Source organism: Ursus maritimus, unplaced genomic scaffold, assembly GCF_017311325.1.
Source record: "Ursus maritimus isolate PB19 unplaced genomic scaffold, ASM1731132v1 scaffold_36, whole genome shotgun sequence".
NCBI lineage: Eukaryota > Metazoa > Chordata > Mammalia > Carnivora > Ursidae > Ursus > Ursus maritimus.
Window position 1 is genome coordinate 13,368,303 of NW_024426230.1, and position 13,988 is coordinate 13,382,290.

The 13,988-nt window shown below is 32.0% G+C and overlaps 1 protein-coding gene across 2 annotated transcripts in view; it reads left to right on the plus strand.

The window, feature by feature from the left end:
• Positions 1-13,988, plus strand: part of MIPOL1 (mirror-image polydactyly 1) — a 320,903-nt gene that overhangs the window by 40,846 nt on the left and 266,069 nt on the right. For both annotated transcript variants that reach the window (XR_569429.2, XM_008693964.2), the window contains exons 2-3: positions 7,444-7,582; positions 8,172-8,250. Coding sequence is in view for 1 of the 2 variants with exons in the window: in XM_008693964.2 (XP_008692186.1) it covers positions 8,232-8,250 (19 nt within the window). In the remaining variant the exon portion in view is untranslated. The remainder of the gene's footprint in view (positions 1-7,443; positions 7,583-8,171; positions 8,251-13,988) is intronic.

Here is a 13,988-nt window from a genome sequence, read left to right on the forward strand (position 1 = left end):
TATATATATCAAGCATGAGATTGATGGGGTTTTGATAACATTCTTATAAAATGGAACACTCATTGCTAGTCCTGTGAAAGATTATTTAATGGCTTTTGCTAACAAGTAAAAAATGCTGTATATTCTCTTTTATATTACAATGTGTGTTTTAAATTATTTATTATGGAAAACTAAATGTACAAGAGTAGAGAAACGATAATGAACTCCTATGTATGTACTACACAACTTCAACAATTGTCCTTCATCGTTCATGTTAGTTAATTTTGTTTCATCTTATTCTGCCTGCCTTATGAATCCTGCTCCCCTTGGCCCCCCGCAATCTCTACTTTCCCTACTCCCACCCCAGGATGATACATACAAGTTTGTGTTGCATACTTACCCTAGGAGGCTCATAATGTTTGATTGCTGTTTGTAATACTTTGAATATTTATGGCAGTTTTTGGTTTCTCTTCATTTTCTTCTCAGTTTATGAAAGGTTTTCTTCCATAATTAGTAGTGTAAACTGTCAGATTGTTTATATAGCCATTTTGTAGTAATCAACACATCGTACAGATGTAATTTTCTTGAAAGAAGTGAAAGTCTTATATTTTTTAAATGAAAGATCATCAGTGTTTTTTGAAAAATGTCTTTAAAAAAATTAAAATCGCCCTGCTTAATTTGTTTAATACTTTAGAACATTGTACAATTGTATTACTATTAATTTTGTAAGTAATATTTTTAATTCAGTTGATTTGCCATTTAGGGATTTTTTAAAAATGTGTTTTCTGAAACATATTTTTAGTGAACATGAACGTCTGATCCTAAGAAACTCTTTATAGTATGATGAAGAGATAGGGCAATACTTACATATAATTTATAGTGGAAATTATAATTTTAAGTGCAAGAAGAACAAAAGTGTTTCTTGAAGGAAATTGCTACATATAGTTTGGCTTATATTTTTCTTTTCATACTGTATTTTTATTATTTTATTATTCACTGTGGAATATCTATTTTAGGACTATATTCTTACTACATACTTTTCATTAGTGAAAACATTTAGTAAGAATGACTCTTAAATTGCATGAGCTTTTGCAGTTCTTCAGATAAAGGAGACTGATAGCTCTGACTTCCCAGATATTGAACAAGAAATTAGAGCTGTAAGCCTGACGTTTATTTTACTGTTTAAAGGTTTTTGTCCTAGTAATTGTATTTTGCAGCCCCAGAAATCGTCTTTAACATCACAATTTAAAAAAGCAAAATGCATGGTTTGCATGCAGCACTGTCTATCGAGAATGATTAGGTACTATAGTATTAGCAAATGGCGTAAACATTTATTAGTTATACAATGTATGGATTGCTATTAAGTGTTCAAAACACCAGAGTACAACTGCTGTTATTGAAATATGTTGATTCTCATATACGTGCCTCTATTTGTTAATGTCTCAGTACGAATTATTAAATAGCTTTCTGATAAAATCTATTAGTAATCATTACAATGCCTAATGAATTAAGACTTTATGTGGTTATTTTTACTTTATTTTAGAAAGACATTTCTGATAGCTGTTATTTCATTTGATTTCAAGTGCCTGCTCATACCAGTTGTCATTGTAGACTGATTTAACTTGCTCTTATACATTTTTACTTTTGATATGCCAAGAACTTCAATTGGTTGTGTGGAAATGCAAGCCTTTGTGTGAAGGAGTAGGTAATTGCATCAGAACTTGGCACCCACATGAATCTTATGAAAACATGCTGTTTGTTCCCTAGAGAAACTATTCTATAAGCTGACTTTGTTTTTATATTCTGTTCTGTGCTAGATTAAGCGATTTAGTTTAGTTTGGCCTGGGGCAAAACGTTTCAGGATATTTTAGAAAATCCTGTATCTGATTAGCTCTCTGAAAATAATACTAGTTTTAAAGTTTTGCTTTTTAAAAATTTATCAGTAGGCTATGCAATGCCATTTCTATTAGCAAAGTGTCATTTGTAACTGGCACTGAAAACAATCGCAGTGTTCCAAGTGGTATATTGTTTTGCCCTCCAAGTTTTAAAAATGTGAGAGCCATTTATTTTAAACCAAATATTTATTTCTTCTTAATTTGATGTCCTAATGCCCTTCAGTGATGAGGAGTAATTTATCTTTTTTGATAGTAATTTCTTGATTACTAAAGCATATAACACAGGGGAACTATGGGAGACAAACATACAATAGTCATAATATAGAAAAAGTTATTTTTATTATAAACTTTTAAACCTTAAAATCCTGAACACTACTTGCATAACTTTTAGGAAACTCATTTATTTTAAACTTTTCAAAAAAAAGTTCCTACCATATATTAGTTTAATTTTAACTTTTCACTCTACTTAAACCAAGCAAGCAAGTAAACAACCATAATAAATTATAATTATAAAAGATTAATTAGGCAATATAATTTTTTCAAAGTTTCAAGAGAGTCATAAAGATTTTGTTCTTTATTCATTTTAGATCTTTCAGGTATAATAGTTACAAGTAGTTTTAAAGTTTCCTGTTCAGGGGCGCCTGGGTGGCACAGTGGTTAAGCGTCTGCCTTCGGATCAGGGCGTGATCCCGGCGTTATGGGATCGAGCCCCACATCAGGCTACTCTGCTATGAGCCTGCTTCTTCCTCTCCCACTCCCCCTGCTTGTGTTCCCTCTCTCGCTGGCTCTCTCTATCTCTGTCACATAATTAAATAAAAAAAAAAAATCTAAAGTTTCCTGTTCAATTCAAAGGTTATTAATAAATATTTATTAAGTTAAAAATAATACATGCACATGTTAAAAAAATAAAATTATACAGATAGATATAAAATGAAATAAAATACTTCCTTCTCTCATTCCTCAGTCTCCCCACCTCAGCTCTTAGGTCCTTTTTTCAGGGTAAGCACTGGTAATAATTTCCTGTGTATTTTCTATGCCTTTTCAAGCATGTATGCATATGTAAGTATAATTTTACATTTCTCTCTATTTTACTGTATGTATGTTTTGTGCCTGCATTGTTTTGGCTAAAGACATATTTTGGGTAGGAAATTTATTTGTCTTATTCATCATTTTATATCTATCTCCTAGAATAATGTCTGACACATAATATATAAGTGCTTAACAAATGCTTGTTGAAAAATCTTTATAAAAATCTTTATATGGTACAGACTTTATAGATTTGTTTTATGATTATATCACATTTTATATTACCAGTTTTTTGTTGATGAACATTTATGTTAACTCTGTTTTCTGCTAGTCATTGATCCATCCATCTATCCATCCATCCACCTGTCTGTTCATCAAATATATACTGAGTACTTACTGTATGCCAACACCTTCTAAGAATGCAGATGAAGGAATAAATCCTGGGCTCTGCTTGCATGTAACTGACATATACATAGTTGATATATATAAAAAACAATGAAATGAAACCTAAACAAAATTAGTTTCATGAAGGCAGTAGCATAGGTAATATGATGAGACAGGAGTTTCTACTTTAGGTAGGATCCAGGCAAATGAAATAAAGACAGATGGACAGAATAAATGATGAGAAAAATAGTTTAGAGAGCTAGAGAAGAGAATTCTAGGCAGAGGAACTAGTAAGTATAAAAGCTGCAAGGCAAGAATAAGCTTGGTAAGTTCAAGGACCAAAAAGAAATCTGGTATGACTAGAGTGTATTTTCTCTTACAAATAAAACTGTTTCAGTGAGTGTCTTTGTACATAAAAATATATTTTACATGTTTTTCTAAATACTTTTAGTAGTAAAACTGAGAAGTTAAATAGTATGTGCATTTTACATTTCGATAGCTATGGAATGGGACCTCTTTTATCCCTTATCCTTTCTCCCAAAACCTCTTCATGCTTTCCCTGGCTCTGAAGAACTTGGGCTATCTAGAGCTTGGTAGGGAATGGGCCGTGACATGAGGCACAGTGAGTGAAAGGAATTTTTTTTGGAAGAGAATGCGCAGGGAACTGTGAATGTTTGAGAGACTTTTGTCTAATAAGATGAAAATCCAGTAGTGGAACATATTCATATATTGTGTGTGTTGAGTTATGTGATAAAATATTTGGCTCTCAGAAGTACAGTCCTCTCCTTTTGCCTTTTAATGACATCATTTCAATGCAGAAATTATCTCTACTTTCACAACTAGCAAATAGAAAATTCAGAGTTTTTTAGTTTATTATTGGGTATGAGGCAGTATTACAAATGATTCCTAGTTTGACACTCTTGGATTCAGTTTACAAAAATTTGTGATTAAATTAAAAGATGTGTTATGAAAAAAATGCCATTAACCAAAGTCAGTCAAAAACCTTTGCTATAATGTGTCTTTTGTGAAAGAAGGCAGGAAGGACATCTATTTAAAATAAGTTTTTAAAAATCCTGGGTATTGTTAACATTGGTGAATCCCATATTTAAATAAAATGCCTCTCTATCAAAAAGGCATTGTTTTAATTTTAAAGGAGAAATATCAGAATCACTTACAATGTTTTAGGCAGATTAGAAATTTTCAACTGGTCAAAGAACACATTTTGTTTCATGAGGTGTTTTACTGCTTGAGTAAACAAAGAGTCAAGTCATATTTGAGATCATAGAGATGTTTGTTTAAATTTTTTCAATCTTTATTTTTTTGACAGGTTAAAGGTAGGAAATTTTGGCAGATACATTCAGATTCCCATGTACCTAGAGAGAGAAGAGGGTATGAGGTTTCCTTAATTATTATTTATTTTTCCTTTTTTCTACGTAATACCATTTCCTTTGAAAATTAAAAACAACTTGAAGGAATGAGGCTAGGAATCTGCGATGGAGAAGATCTTAATTTAAAAGATGCTAATGTGGTATGTTCTATCTATTATGTTAAAGTTTTTTTAAAATTTTTTTTTAACGTAGGTTATCTTTTCCAGCAAAACTTATAAATAAACTTTATTTGGAAATCGATTTTATTTTGCTACTTGAACCTGGTATACATTATTAATGATAAAGCAATCAACTTATATTTTGTCTGTATAATAAGTTAGTATTTTGATTAAGGAGGCTAATTTATCTGGTGTCTACTGTAAAGTCATCCAGCTAGTTTTAACATGAATATATAATTTTTAATTAAGACAAGTTCTTGATACCAGATCTTTCAGGTGAGTGTAAGGAAAGGAATTACTATTTTATTAGTCTTATCTTTTATCTTAAAATGAATAGTAGTATAAAATATGTTACATGTTTACAGAAATCTTCTATTCCTTTTACGATATGTAGATATATAAGTTGTAATTATTTGAATTATTAGAACATCTAATTTTTGCTTGACAATATGCAAATGTGCCATTAAATCTGTTTTTTAAGATTTTTCCAGTTTAATGTCTGAATCCAAATTCATAAAGAGTTGGAAAAATGAGATGTCTGAGCTATAGGATTCACAGGGATTTCATATGAAGCCTATTTAATCAGGATAACACTGTTATTAATATTCATAATGTCAGCTGGAACACAAATGACAGACTATGGGGCCTAAAAATTTTACTTGGTGAATTTATTAAAAGTAGCTTAAAAAATTAATGGAATTTAAGTAAAGTTGGTGAATATGAAAATCTTGTGTTAGCAGAAAAAAATCTCTATTAGAACTTTCTTTAAGACCATTTTGCATTGATGTCTTTTGACAGATTTCATTGGTACTTAAAGAAGAAGGATGCATGAATGGTCATTTAAGAGGATTTAAACACATTGGCACATTAATTTTTACATGAATAATAAGTACTTTCCAAAAGCAATTAACTTACAGTGTACAAGATATGAATTGAAAAATAAGACTGTGACATCAAGGGCAAAGCAAATGTGCTGTACATTTTAAACTTAGTGGCAGGACTTTTTAATATTTTGGTTTATTTTATTTTTATAGTTTAGGTAGGATGTGACTTAGAATATGGTTATTTTAACACATTCGAGAGAGTCTTAGAAGAGCAATAATGCTTCCCCTTCCACAAAAATATTAGTAGTATTAAACATTATCCTCTGCAGGTCTTGTTTGCATTTATTGGAGAATTAAGCATTTCTTGTGCTATTGGTAATATCTGAGAATATATTCAATTTTATAGACAAAGGGATGATTCTGATTGGGTTTAGTGATTCCAGTATTTATGTGTTAACACAGATTTGTTGATTATAGCATAACTTAAATGTATAATAAATAAGCTTCTCAAAGTTTAGTGTGAGAAGTTTAGTTAAGACCCATCTGAGTGATATACGAGTCAATTTGTTCTGAATTTTACCTAAGGAAGTAAGAAGTTGGGAATGGTGTTAAGTAAAACTGGAATGCCTTTTATTTGGTGTACCACCTGTTACTCTTTATGTTTTCAAATGTACTTATAATGACATTATACCAGCGATCTAGTTTTTATTTTATCACTAACATTCATTAAAAACAATTAATTTTAGACCATTATGTATAATTACAATAACAGAGTATTGTGTTTTATTTTTTTCAGATTATTTTTCACGAAAATTTTAGTACTTATAAAAAGCATAGTTATTATCTGTAACAGTCCACTTAGGGTTTACCAGTTAGAGAATATAGGCATTGGCCTGGCAGCCCAGACGGGTACCAGAAGTTTCACTTGTAGTCTGTCAGTGTTATATATGAGTGATTTTGTTTCATTAAACATAGTAGAAATTGCCTGGTATGTTTTGGGACTCATATTCAGAGTTTGGTTAGAAAAAGCATTAATCAGGTGTGTAGAAATGATCACAGTATAAGCTATATGTTAATTTTTCTGTATGAGGAATGAAATCAAATTGATACATTGGTTATTATTATTTTTTCTAGTAGGTTTTTAGAAGTTAGGTTTGGGGGAAGTGGTTTTTGTTTTGTTTTTTGGCTCTGAGATAGATATTCACTTACATGCCCAGGAGAGGGCAGCATTTTACTATATCAGACTCATAAAAGAATTAGCCCTGCTTAGACTGTCAATGTTTCTTGTAATTACTCCCAGTATATTTGTTGCTTGCTTATGAATTAACTTGCATTTATGGAACTAAATCATTTCAATCATTTAATTACACCTGAGGAGCTGAACTATAATTGCTTGCTTCCAACTAGGATCTGATATGGCTTGAGCAGTATTAATTTGGTGTTTACTTTTCTGAGTGCTAAAAGCATTAAAATGATTGTGCAATGGGATTACATTTTACTAATTGCTGGCATTCATTAGCTGGGTAAATGATGAGGAAGAGTGACTGTATATTGCAGAGGGATAAAATTATGGTTTTAAATAGTATATTACTAAGCACATTAAGGCCTGTAAGACATGTTTTAAAATACTCCAGAGGTTATTAAAGACTGTATTTTCTACATGTCTTGCTATATGAATCTCTTATTAAAAGATTGCAATTATTATTAACCTTTTTGGGCAATATGTAGGGAAATGGCTTCATTGACTGGGACATATTTCTTTGATATTAATAACTTCCTATATTTTCAGCTAATCCAAAAGTAAATGAGGAACTTAGAAAAAGATTGCCAACTCCAGATCAACATATTTAGAGAAAATTGGAAAAGGAGAAGCTTACTACAGCTTTATTTGAAGACTTTTTAAAAGAACGCAGAGTTCTAGCTGTGAGGTAAATCAGATTTTATTCTCCTTAAAAAGCATGCCAAGGGGAAAAAAAAAAACCCTTGCATAGCTTTTGTCATGTTTATTATGAAAACAAATGCAAGACAAATATCAATAATTCCATAAGTTAATAATAGTCATTATGTTTTTTTTAAAAAATAAATAGGATTCTTAAATTATTTTTACAAGTATAAAATGTTTTATATGAAAATATACATCATAAATTCAAATCAATAAATTTGAAATTTTTGGTATAAAGTTTATGACATATAGAGTGCAAATTTTATTTTTCTTAAATTGGTGGAGTTAGAAAAAAACTTAAGTTAAATAAAATAAATGGTTCTCTAACCAAAGGAGCAAGAATGTCTAGAAGCTTAACCTGAACTGTATTTACTAAAATGTAAGTGTGAAAGAAAGAACCTTTCTCTGAGAAAAAAGATTTAATTTCACCTGTTGAAATATACAGTTAATAGTCCCATTATAAATGTTTTAGAAAACCATTTATCCTGTAAATTCTCTGTTAAACAAAGGTAAGGTTTAGGTGTGTTCTGATATATTGTTTTAAGTTTATTTATCTAGAGTTGGCTTTATTTTAGCTTCAAATCTTGGAGCAAAAGCCAGAGACATTGCCAGAGCAAACAAGAACAGAAGTACAAATGGAGGACTGGTCAAAAGGTAAGGACTTTTAAGGTATTAATACCAAACCCCAGGTGTTGTGCTAGTTCAAGGCACTGAATGAAGTGTGTTTGTTCTAACCAATATATTAGATGGAGGCAGACAAGCGCACACGCACACGTACAAAGAAGGAGGCACACACAAAGAGACCCACATACTGCAAAAGAGACACAAAGACACAGAGAAAGAGAAACACACAGAGGAAGAGATACTGAGAAAAAAAGGGAAACAGACGGAGGGAGAGAGAAAGAAACACACATACACAAAAAGTGATCAAGAGAGGAGATCGAGAGAATGGGAGAGAAATGCTTACAGAGGGCCACACTCAGAGAAAGAAACACAAACAAAGAGAGACACAGACACAGGGAGGGAGATACGAAAGCCAAAGAGGGAGGCACAGACACACATGTGGAAGCACACACATTGGAAGCATACAGACGGGGAAAGACACACACAAATGGATACATACACACTGAGATGCATAGAGGAAGATAGAGTAAAAGAACACGGTAGAAAGAGACAGAGACATGCAGGGAGAGAGACAGGGAAAAACATACATACACACACAGGGAAGAAGACACACAGTGAAAGAAAATAGAAGATATACACAGAGGGAGAGAGACACACATATGCGTGGAGAGAGACAGATGCACTCAGGGAAACAGACCAAGACACATTCGGACACAGAGACATATGTGGAGACAGGTGCATACCAAAAGATGCACTCAGAAAGAGACATGCGCAGAGAGATGGAGGCAGAGGGGGCCAGAGGTAGAGTGACAGAGACACACAGAGATGTGCAGGTGGAGACAGAGAAAGACACTCCCAGATAGAGACAGAGAGAGACATGAAGACAGAATCCCAGATAAGGAGAGAGGCAGAAAAAGATGCACAGGCAAAGGGAGAGAACAGCCAGGGATGGAAACACAGTTTAAAAGACACACAGACTGAGAGGTGGCTTGAACAGCAGAGAGAGACGATAGATAGATGATAGATAGATAGATAGATGATAGATAGATAGATGATAGATAGATAGATAGATAGATAGATAGATAGATAGATAGACAGACACACACACACGTAGGTCAGCAGGCAGGCAGGCAGGTAGGGCACATCTATCTCCCTATAGAGCAAGATACAGAGAGCCATAAAGAGAGAGGTTTAAAAAATGTTAGGTTTTTTCATTGAGGTCTCTTAAAATAAAATGATGCAGATCTGGAATCCCTGGGAAACTAATCATTCTGAATATAGTGTTGCAAATAGTTGAAGGCTTAAATCTCTGAGTGCATTGTTTTTATTTCCTCTAAATTTTATATTTAAAGTAATAGATTATGACCAAAACATTGCACACATCTCTCCCTTTTTTGATTCCCCCTCCCCCAACAGGGTTCTTCTTCCACCATATATCAACCACATGGTTACCTTTTTCAGAAGGTCAAAGGCCATTTTGGGGTACTGTTCTATCATCATTGTATTAAATAAGTTAAAAGTTACACATTCTTTTGAATTATAGGAAGATGCTTTGCTTTCTGAGTATACTTTTTTCTGATTTCTGCGTTTCTTTTGATTTCCATACTGTTATAAATTTTTTTTAGCATTAGCAAGCTTTCTCTTCTAAACTGTGATTTTAGGCTGCTTGTTATGAGTTTAGAATCCAGGTAACTAATTGAATTGTGTACAAAGTAATAGCAAGTAATATCCGAGTAAGGTAGTTATAGGTATTTAATTCAACGTTTATGGTTTTAGTGAATGGGCTTTATGACACTTAATTTCCATCCGCTTTCTTTATATTCAAGTTTGTACTGGTGTGAAGCTGGGAACTAATTTTTTGTAGCTGTTTTTATTCATTTATGCAAATAAACAAGAAACATTCTTCTTTTCAAGGGCTCAAAGCAGTTTTACTCAATTTATGTAAAATAATAAGAAAAGAGAAGTAAATAATGATGCCCCTGTTATTTATGTTCCCTAGTCAGAGGTCACATTGCTGTGGAAGTCATGTTGTTCAAATTATAGACAAAAGGATCTCTACGGAACCAAAGGAATTATTTTTAATATATCTAAAGCTGCAGGCTGTGGAGGAAATACTTCTCATAAGTATAGAATAACCAGGAAAGAAGTTAAGGAAGGGAGCTGCTGAAGTTCTAGGACACTTACAGAAGGAAGGTTTTAGGGCTAAAGACATAGATGCATAAATAGTTTGCAGAAGGCACAGACCACGATAGACGTGACTGTAACATCATTAAGAAAATTTGCATTCTTACAGGCTTTTTCTTTTTTTTTTTTTTTTTTAGTCAGAAATAGGAATAAGACATTCCTTTATATAAGGGCCTGTTAAGGAAACATTATTGAGAACTAAAATTAAATAGGTAAATGTACTGTATCTTTTGAGTTTTGAGATATAATTGATATGTTTAAAATCTCGCATGGTCATTGCCTTGACATCAAGGTTCGCAGAATTTATCTTAAAGCACAAATTTCTTCAAAGCTCTGTCTTAAACTAATATTCATAGTCTGCTTGGGCGATTAGTTATTTAATATTATTTTACTTATTTTTTTAAGAAATGGAGCTAACTAAAAACTTGTATTACACAGACCTGCCTTTGTGTCACCTTACACATTTTATTACAAAGAGTGCTAACGTGGCTCTTCTTTTCCTAGCTTTATTGTAGAAACATTGCTGAAGTACTTGAAGTCTGAGTTGATGAGGTATATAATGTGAACAGATATAACAATTTACTTTTTTTTGTTTTTGTCATTATTGACAGTTTAGAAAATGTAAAGCTGTGGTTGGTAGGTAGGACCGGTGAGAGCATCTACAAAACGTGTCCAGGTTTCTTGAAGAGTTATTTTTACTCTAAGTGAAGGACATTTGAAGTTGTCGGAAGCAATATGTGAGTGAATCAGCATGTGTTGCCAAGTGAGCATTGGTAACATCCTCTGGTTTCTTAAGAAGTAAATAACGTTTTGCCCTTTTGTGAAAACTTTCTGTTTGTTAGGGTTTTTCTTGTTTCTGCTTTTTCAGAAAAAAATAAAATAAAATGTTATAATCAGAAGATGTATGTAAAGTTAGCCCCCCAGAGTGAGTTGTTATGTGATTGGTTGTTAAGTCCTTTTAAGCATTTACTTATTTACTTAACTATGTAAGAAAAAAGGCACGAGGGTCAGAAGTCTCTGTAATTTTTTGCAATAGTATGATAAATTTCTGAATATTATTAAATTTTGATGGTTTTTATTACATTAGCAGACACATGGTTTAGTTGTTTATTTATAGTGCACAACAGTACACTGAAAATAGCTTACAAATTTATAAACAAACATGTCTGCCATACTCATACATACCTACAATAATATAGAGAAAAATGACATCCAGACACCGTTTAAATTTAGAATATGGTGAAACCTATTTAAATTTAGAACCTTTAGGGGTCAGTGTTCCCTAAGAAAGGTTAAAAAAGGTTACTGTGCCTACCCAAATTAAATATTAAGTCTACTGTATTCTAAATATTTCTTACCAAATGAAGGCAAGAAATGGTAAGAATCATACAGCTTAAAGATGCTCCAAACAAAAGCCTTTGAATTTTACAAGTTTCTTCAATATGAGTTTTAGGTTTACTATTTTAGGGAATTGTATTTAACATGTAGTTTATACACGGAGTAGTTATTTTTACTTACGTATATTATCTCAATTTAGATATGAATCAGGTGTTTTTAAACTATTTTCTTTTAAGCTTACAAAGCGAACATGATTCTAAATCACTGTACTCATTTGAAACTTGAAATGAAAAACCACTGCTAGAAGCCCTTCGAGTCCTTTCATATTGTAGTTTACTGGAGACTAGCAAATATTTTAAAAATCTTAACTTATTGAATTTAAGAAAAAAGCAGCTGTCCTCTTTACTTTAGAATTAGACTAACAATTATCTTTTATAACCATGATTCTGATGGTTTTTCTACTAAGCAAAATAAATAACTAAAACCCAACAAAAGGTAACTTGTCAGTGATTTGTTAGTTTCTTATTGAGTCGGAATACTGTTTATTTTTGCTCGGCATTTGGAACCTGTGTGCCACCATCAGCCTCTTTTATTATTGGTTCATCTATCTTTCTGTCTTTTCACAAAGTATGTGTTCTTTTTACCTTTTGTCCATCTGTTTTTCTGTAATTGAATTATATCTAAAACTATTGCATGATTTGCAAGCATTTTATAAGGGGAGACATCTTTAGAAATACTATAGAAAAACATCTAGCATGCTTTTAAATGTCTGATCATTGTGACTAAAATAGGAGTGTGGAATCTCACATCATTTTCATAAAGTTTCTTTTTAAAGCAGAGAAGAAGGAAATGGTGAGTTGGATGGAATGGCCATCCATTTCTACCAACAAAATAGCTGTTAGGGAAAAAAACAGATTCCTGGGCATTATGATTAGACACTGCTTGAAATTCAGCGTTTTGAAATCTAGATAATCACTCCCTGTTAAGTTATAGGACTTGAATTGTATTTAATAATTGGCTTTCTATTAAGTAATGGTATATTTTCCTTAAAAAGTATTACACCATGTTTTTGTTTCATAGCAGAAGGTAAATTTTACTGGAGAACCAGTGCATTTAATAATTTCAGTAAAATGTTAAAGTAGAACACAGGTTTTGAGCTAGATAGACCTGGGTGTCAGGTTTTTGATCTTCCACTTACTACCTACCTGGACTTGGGCACAAATTTCATAATTTTAAGCCTGAGTTTTCTTGTGTATGGAATAGGGAGATAATTCTTTAGGACTGTTTTGAAGATTAGGGATTGTGTATGTAAAAACCCTACTACAACACCTGAAAAAGGAGATGAATTTATATAATCTGTATTTCACATACTAGAGTAATTACTTTCACTAGTGTGGTAGTGATAATGGTTTTTTTACAGATGCTTTAAAAAAAGAAAAAAAGGATTGTTAACATATTTTACAGGACCTAAATATAAATGATGGTAGTTGTTGTCATTGTTATTCTACCCAGCTGAGAAAGGTAGGTCTATTAAAATTTCCAAAACTATTAAGAAACAGAAACAACAGTATTTGAAATGGTCATTGTTAGTTTTATAAAAATATTCTTTTCAAATATAATGTTCACAATACCATTAGAAACTTGAGTTTTTCAAAGTAGCGTAGTTTGTATTCGGTATGTTTATATTTGTTAGAATATAAAATCAATTATGTTCATTTAGGGTAGAATCTAATTTTGTCTGTATTGAAATCCCAGTTGCAATAAAAATCTTCAGACTAGTGGCACCACACAATATGCCTTTCATTTCCTTTTGGCAAGTGTGAATTTAAAAATGCATTTTTTATTTTCCAGATGCCATAGAAGGGTTAAAAAAGAACATGTCCTCAGTCTGATTAAATTTACTATTTATCTCTATAGGCCCTAACTTACTAGAGCAGTGGTAGCTTCTCACACATGACCATCTAGAATATTTGAAAGAGTGTTTTTAGGACTACTGGCAGCTGGTCAACAAGGATTGATTCATTTACAGAGGAAATGCTAAGGCTACTCTTAAAAGAATGATTGACGCTATACTCTTTCATAAAAAATAGATTTCTCTTATTTTAAATAACTTTATTAAAATAAATGGGATTCTTTGTGTCTTTATTTTTAAGTTTGTTATGAATGAGTCCATTTACTACTGTTGTCCTCAGTTGAAAAATGGAATGAAAAAAAAAATGTTTAAAAGGGCAACTTAAGTTTTCTAA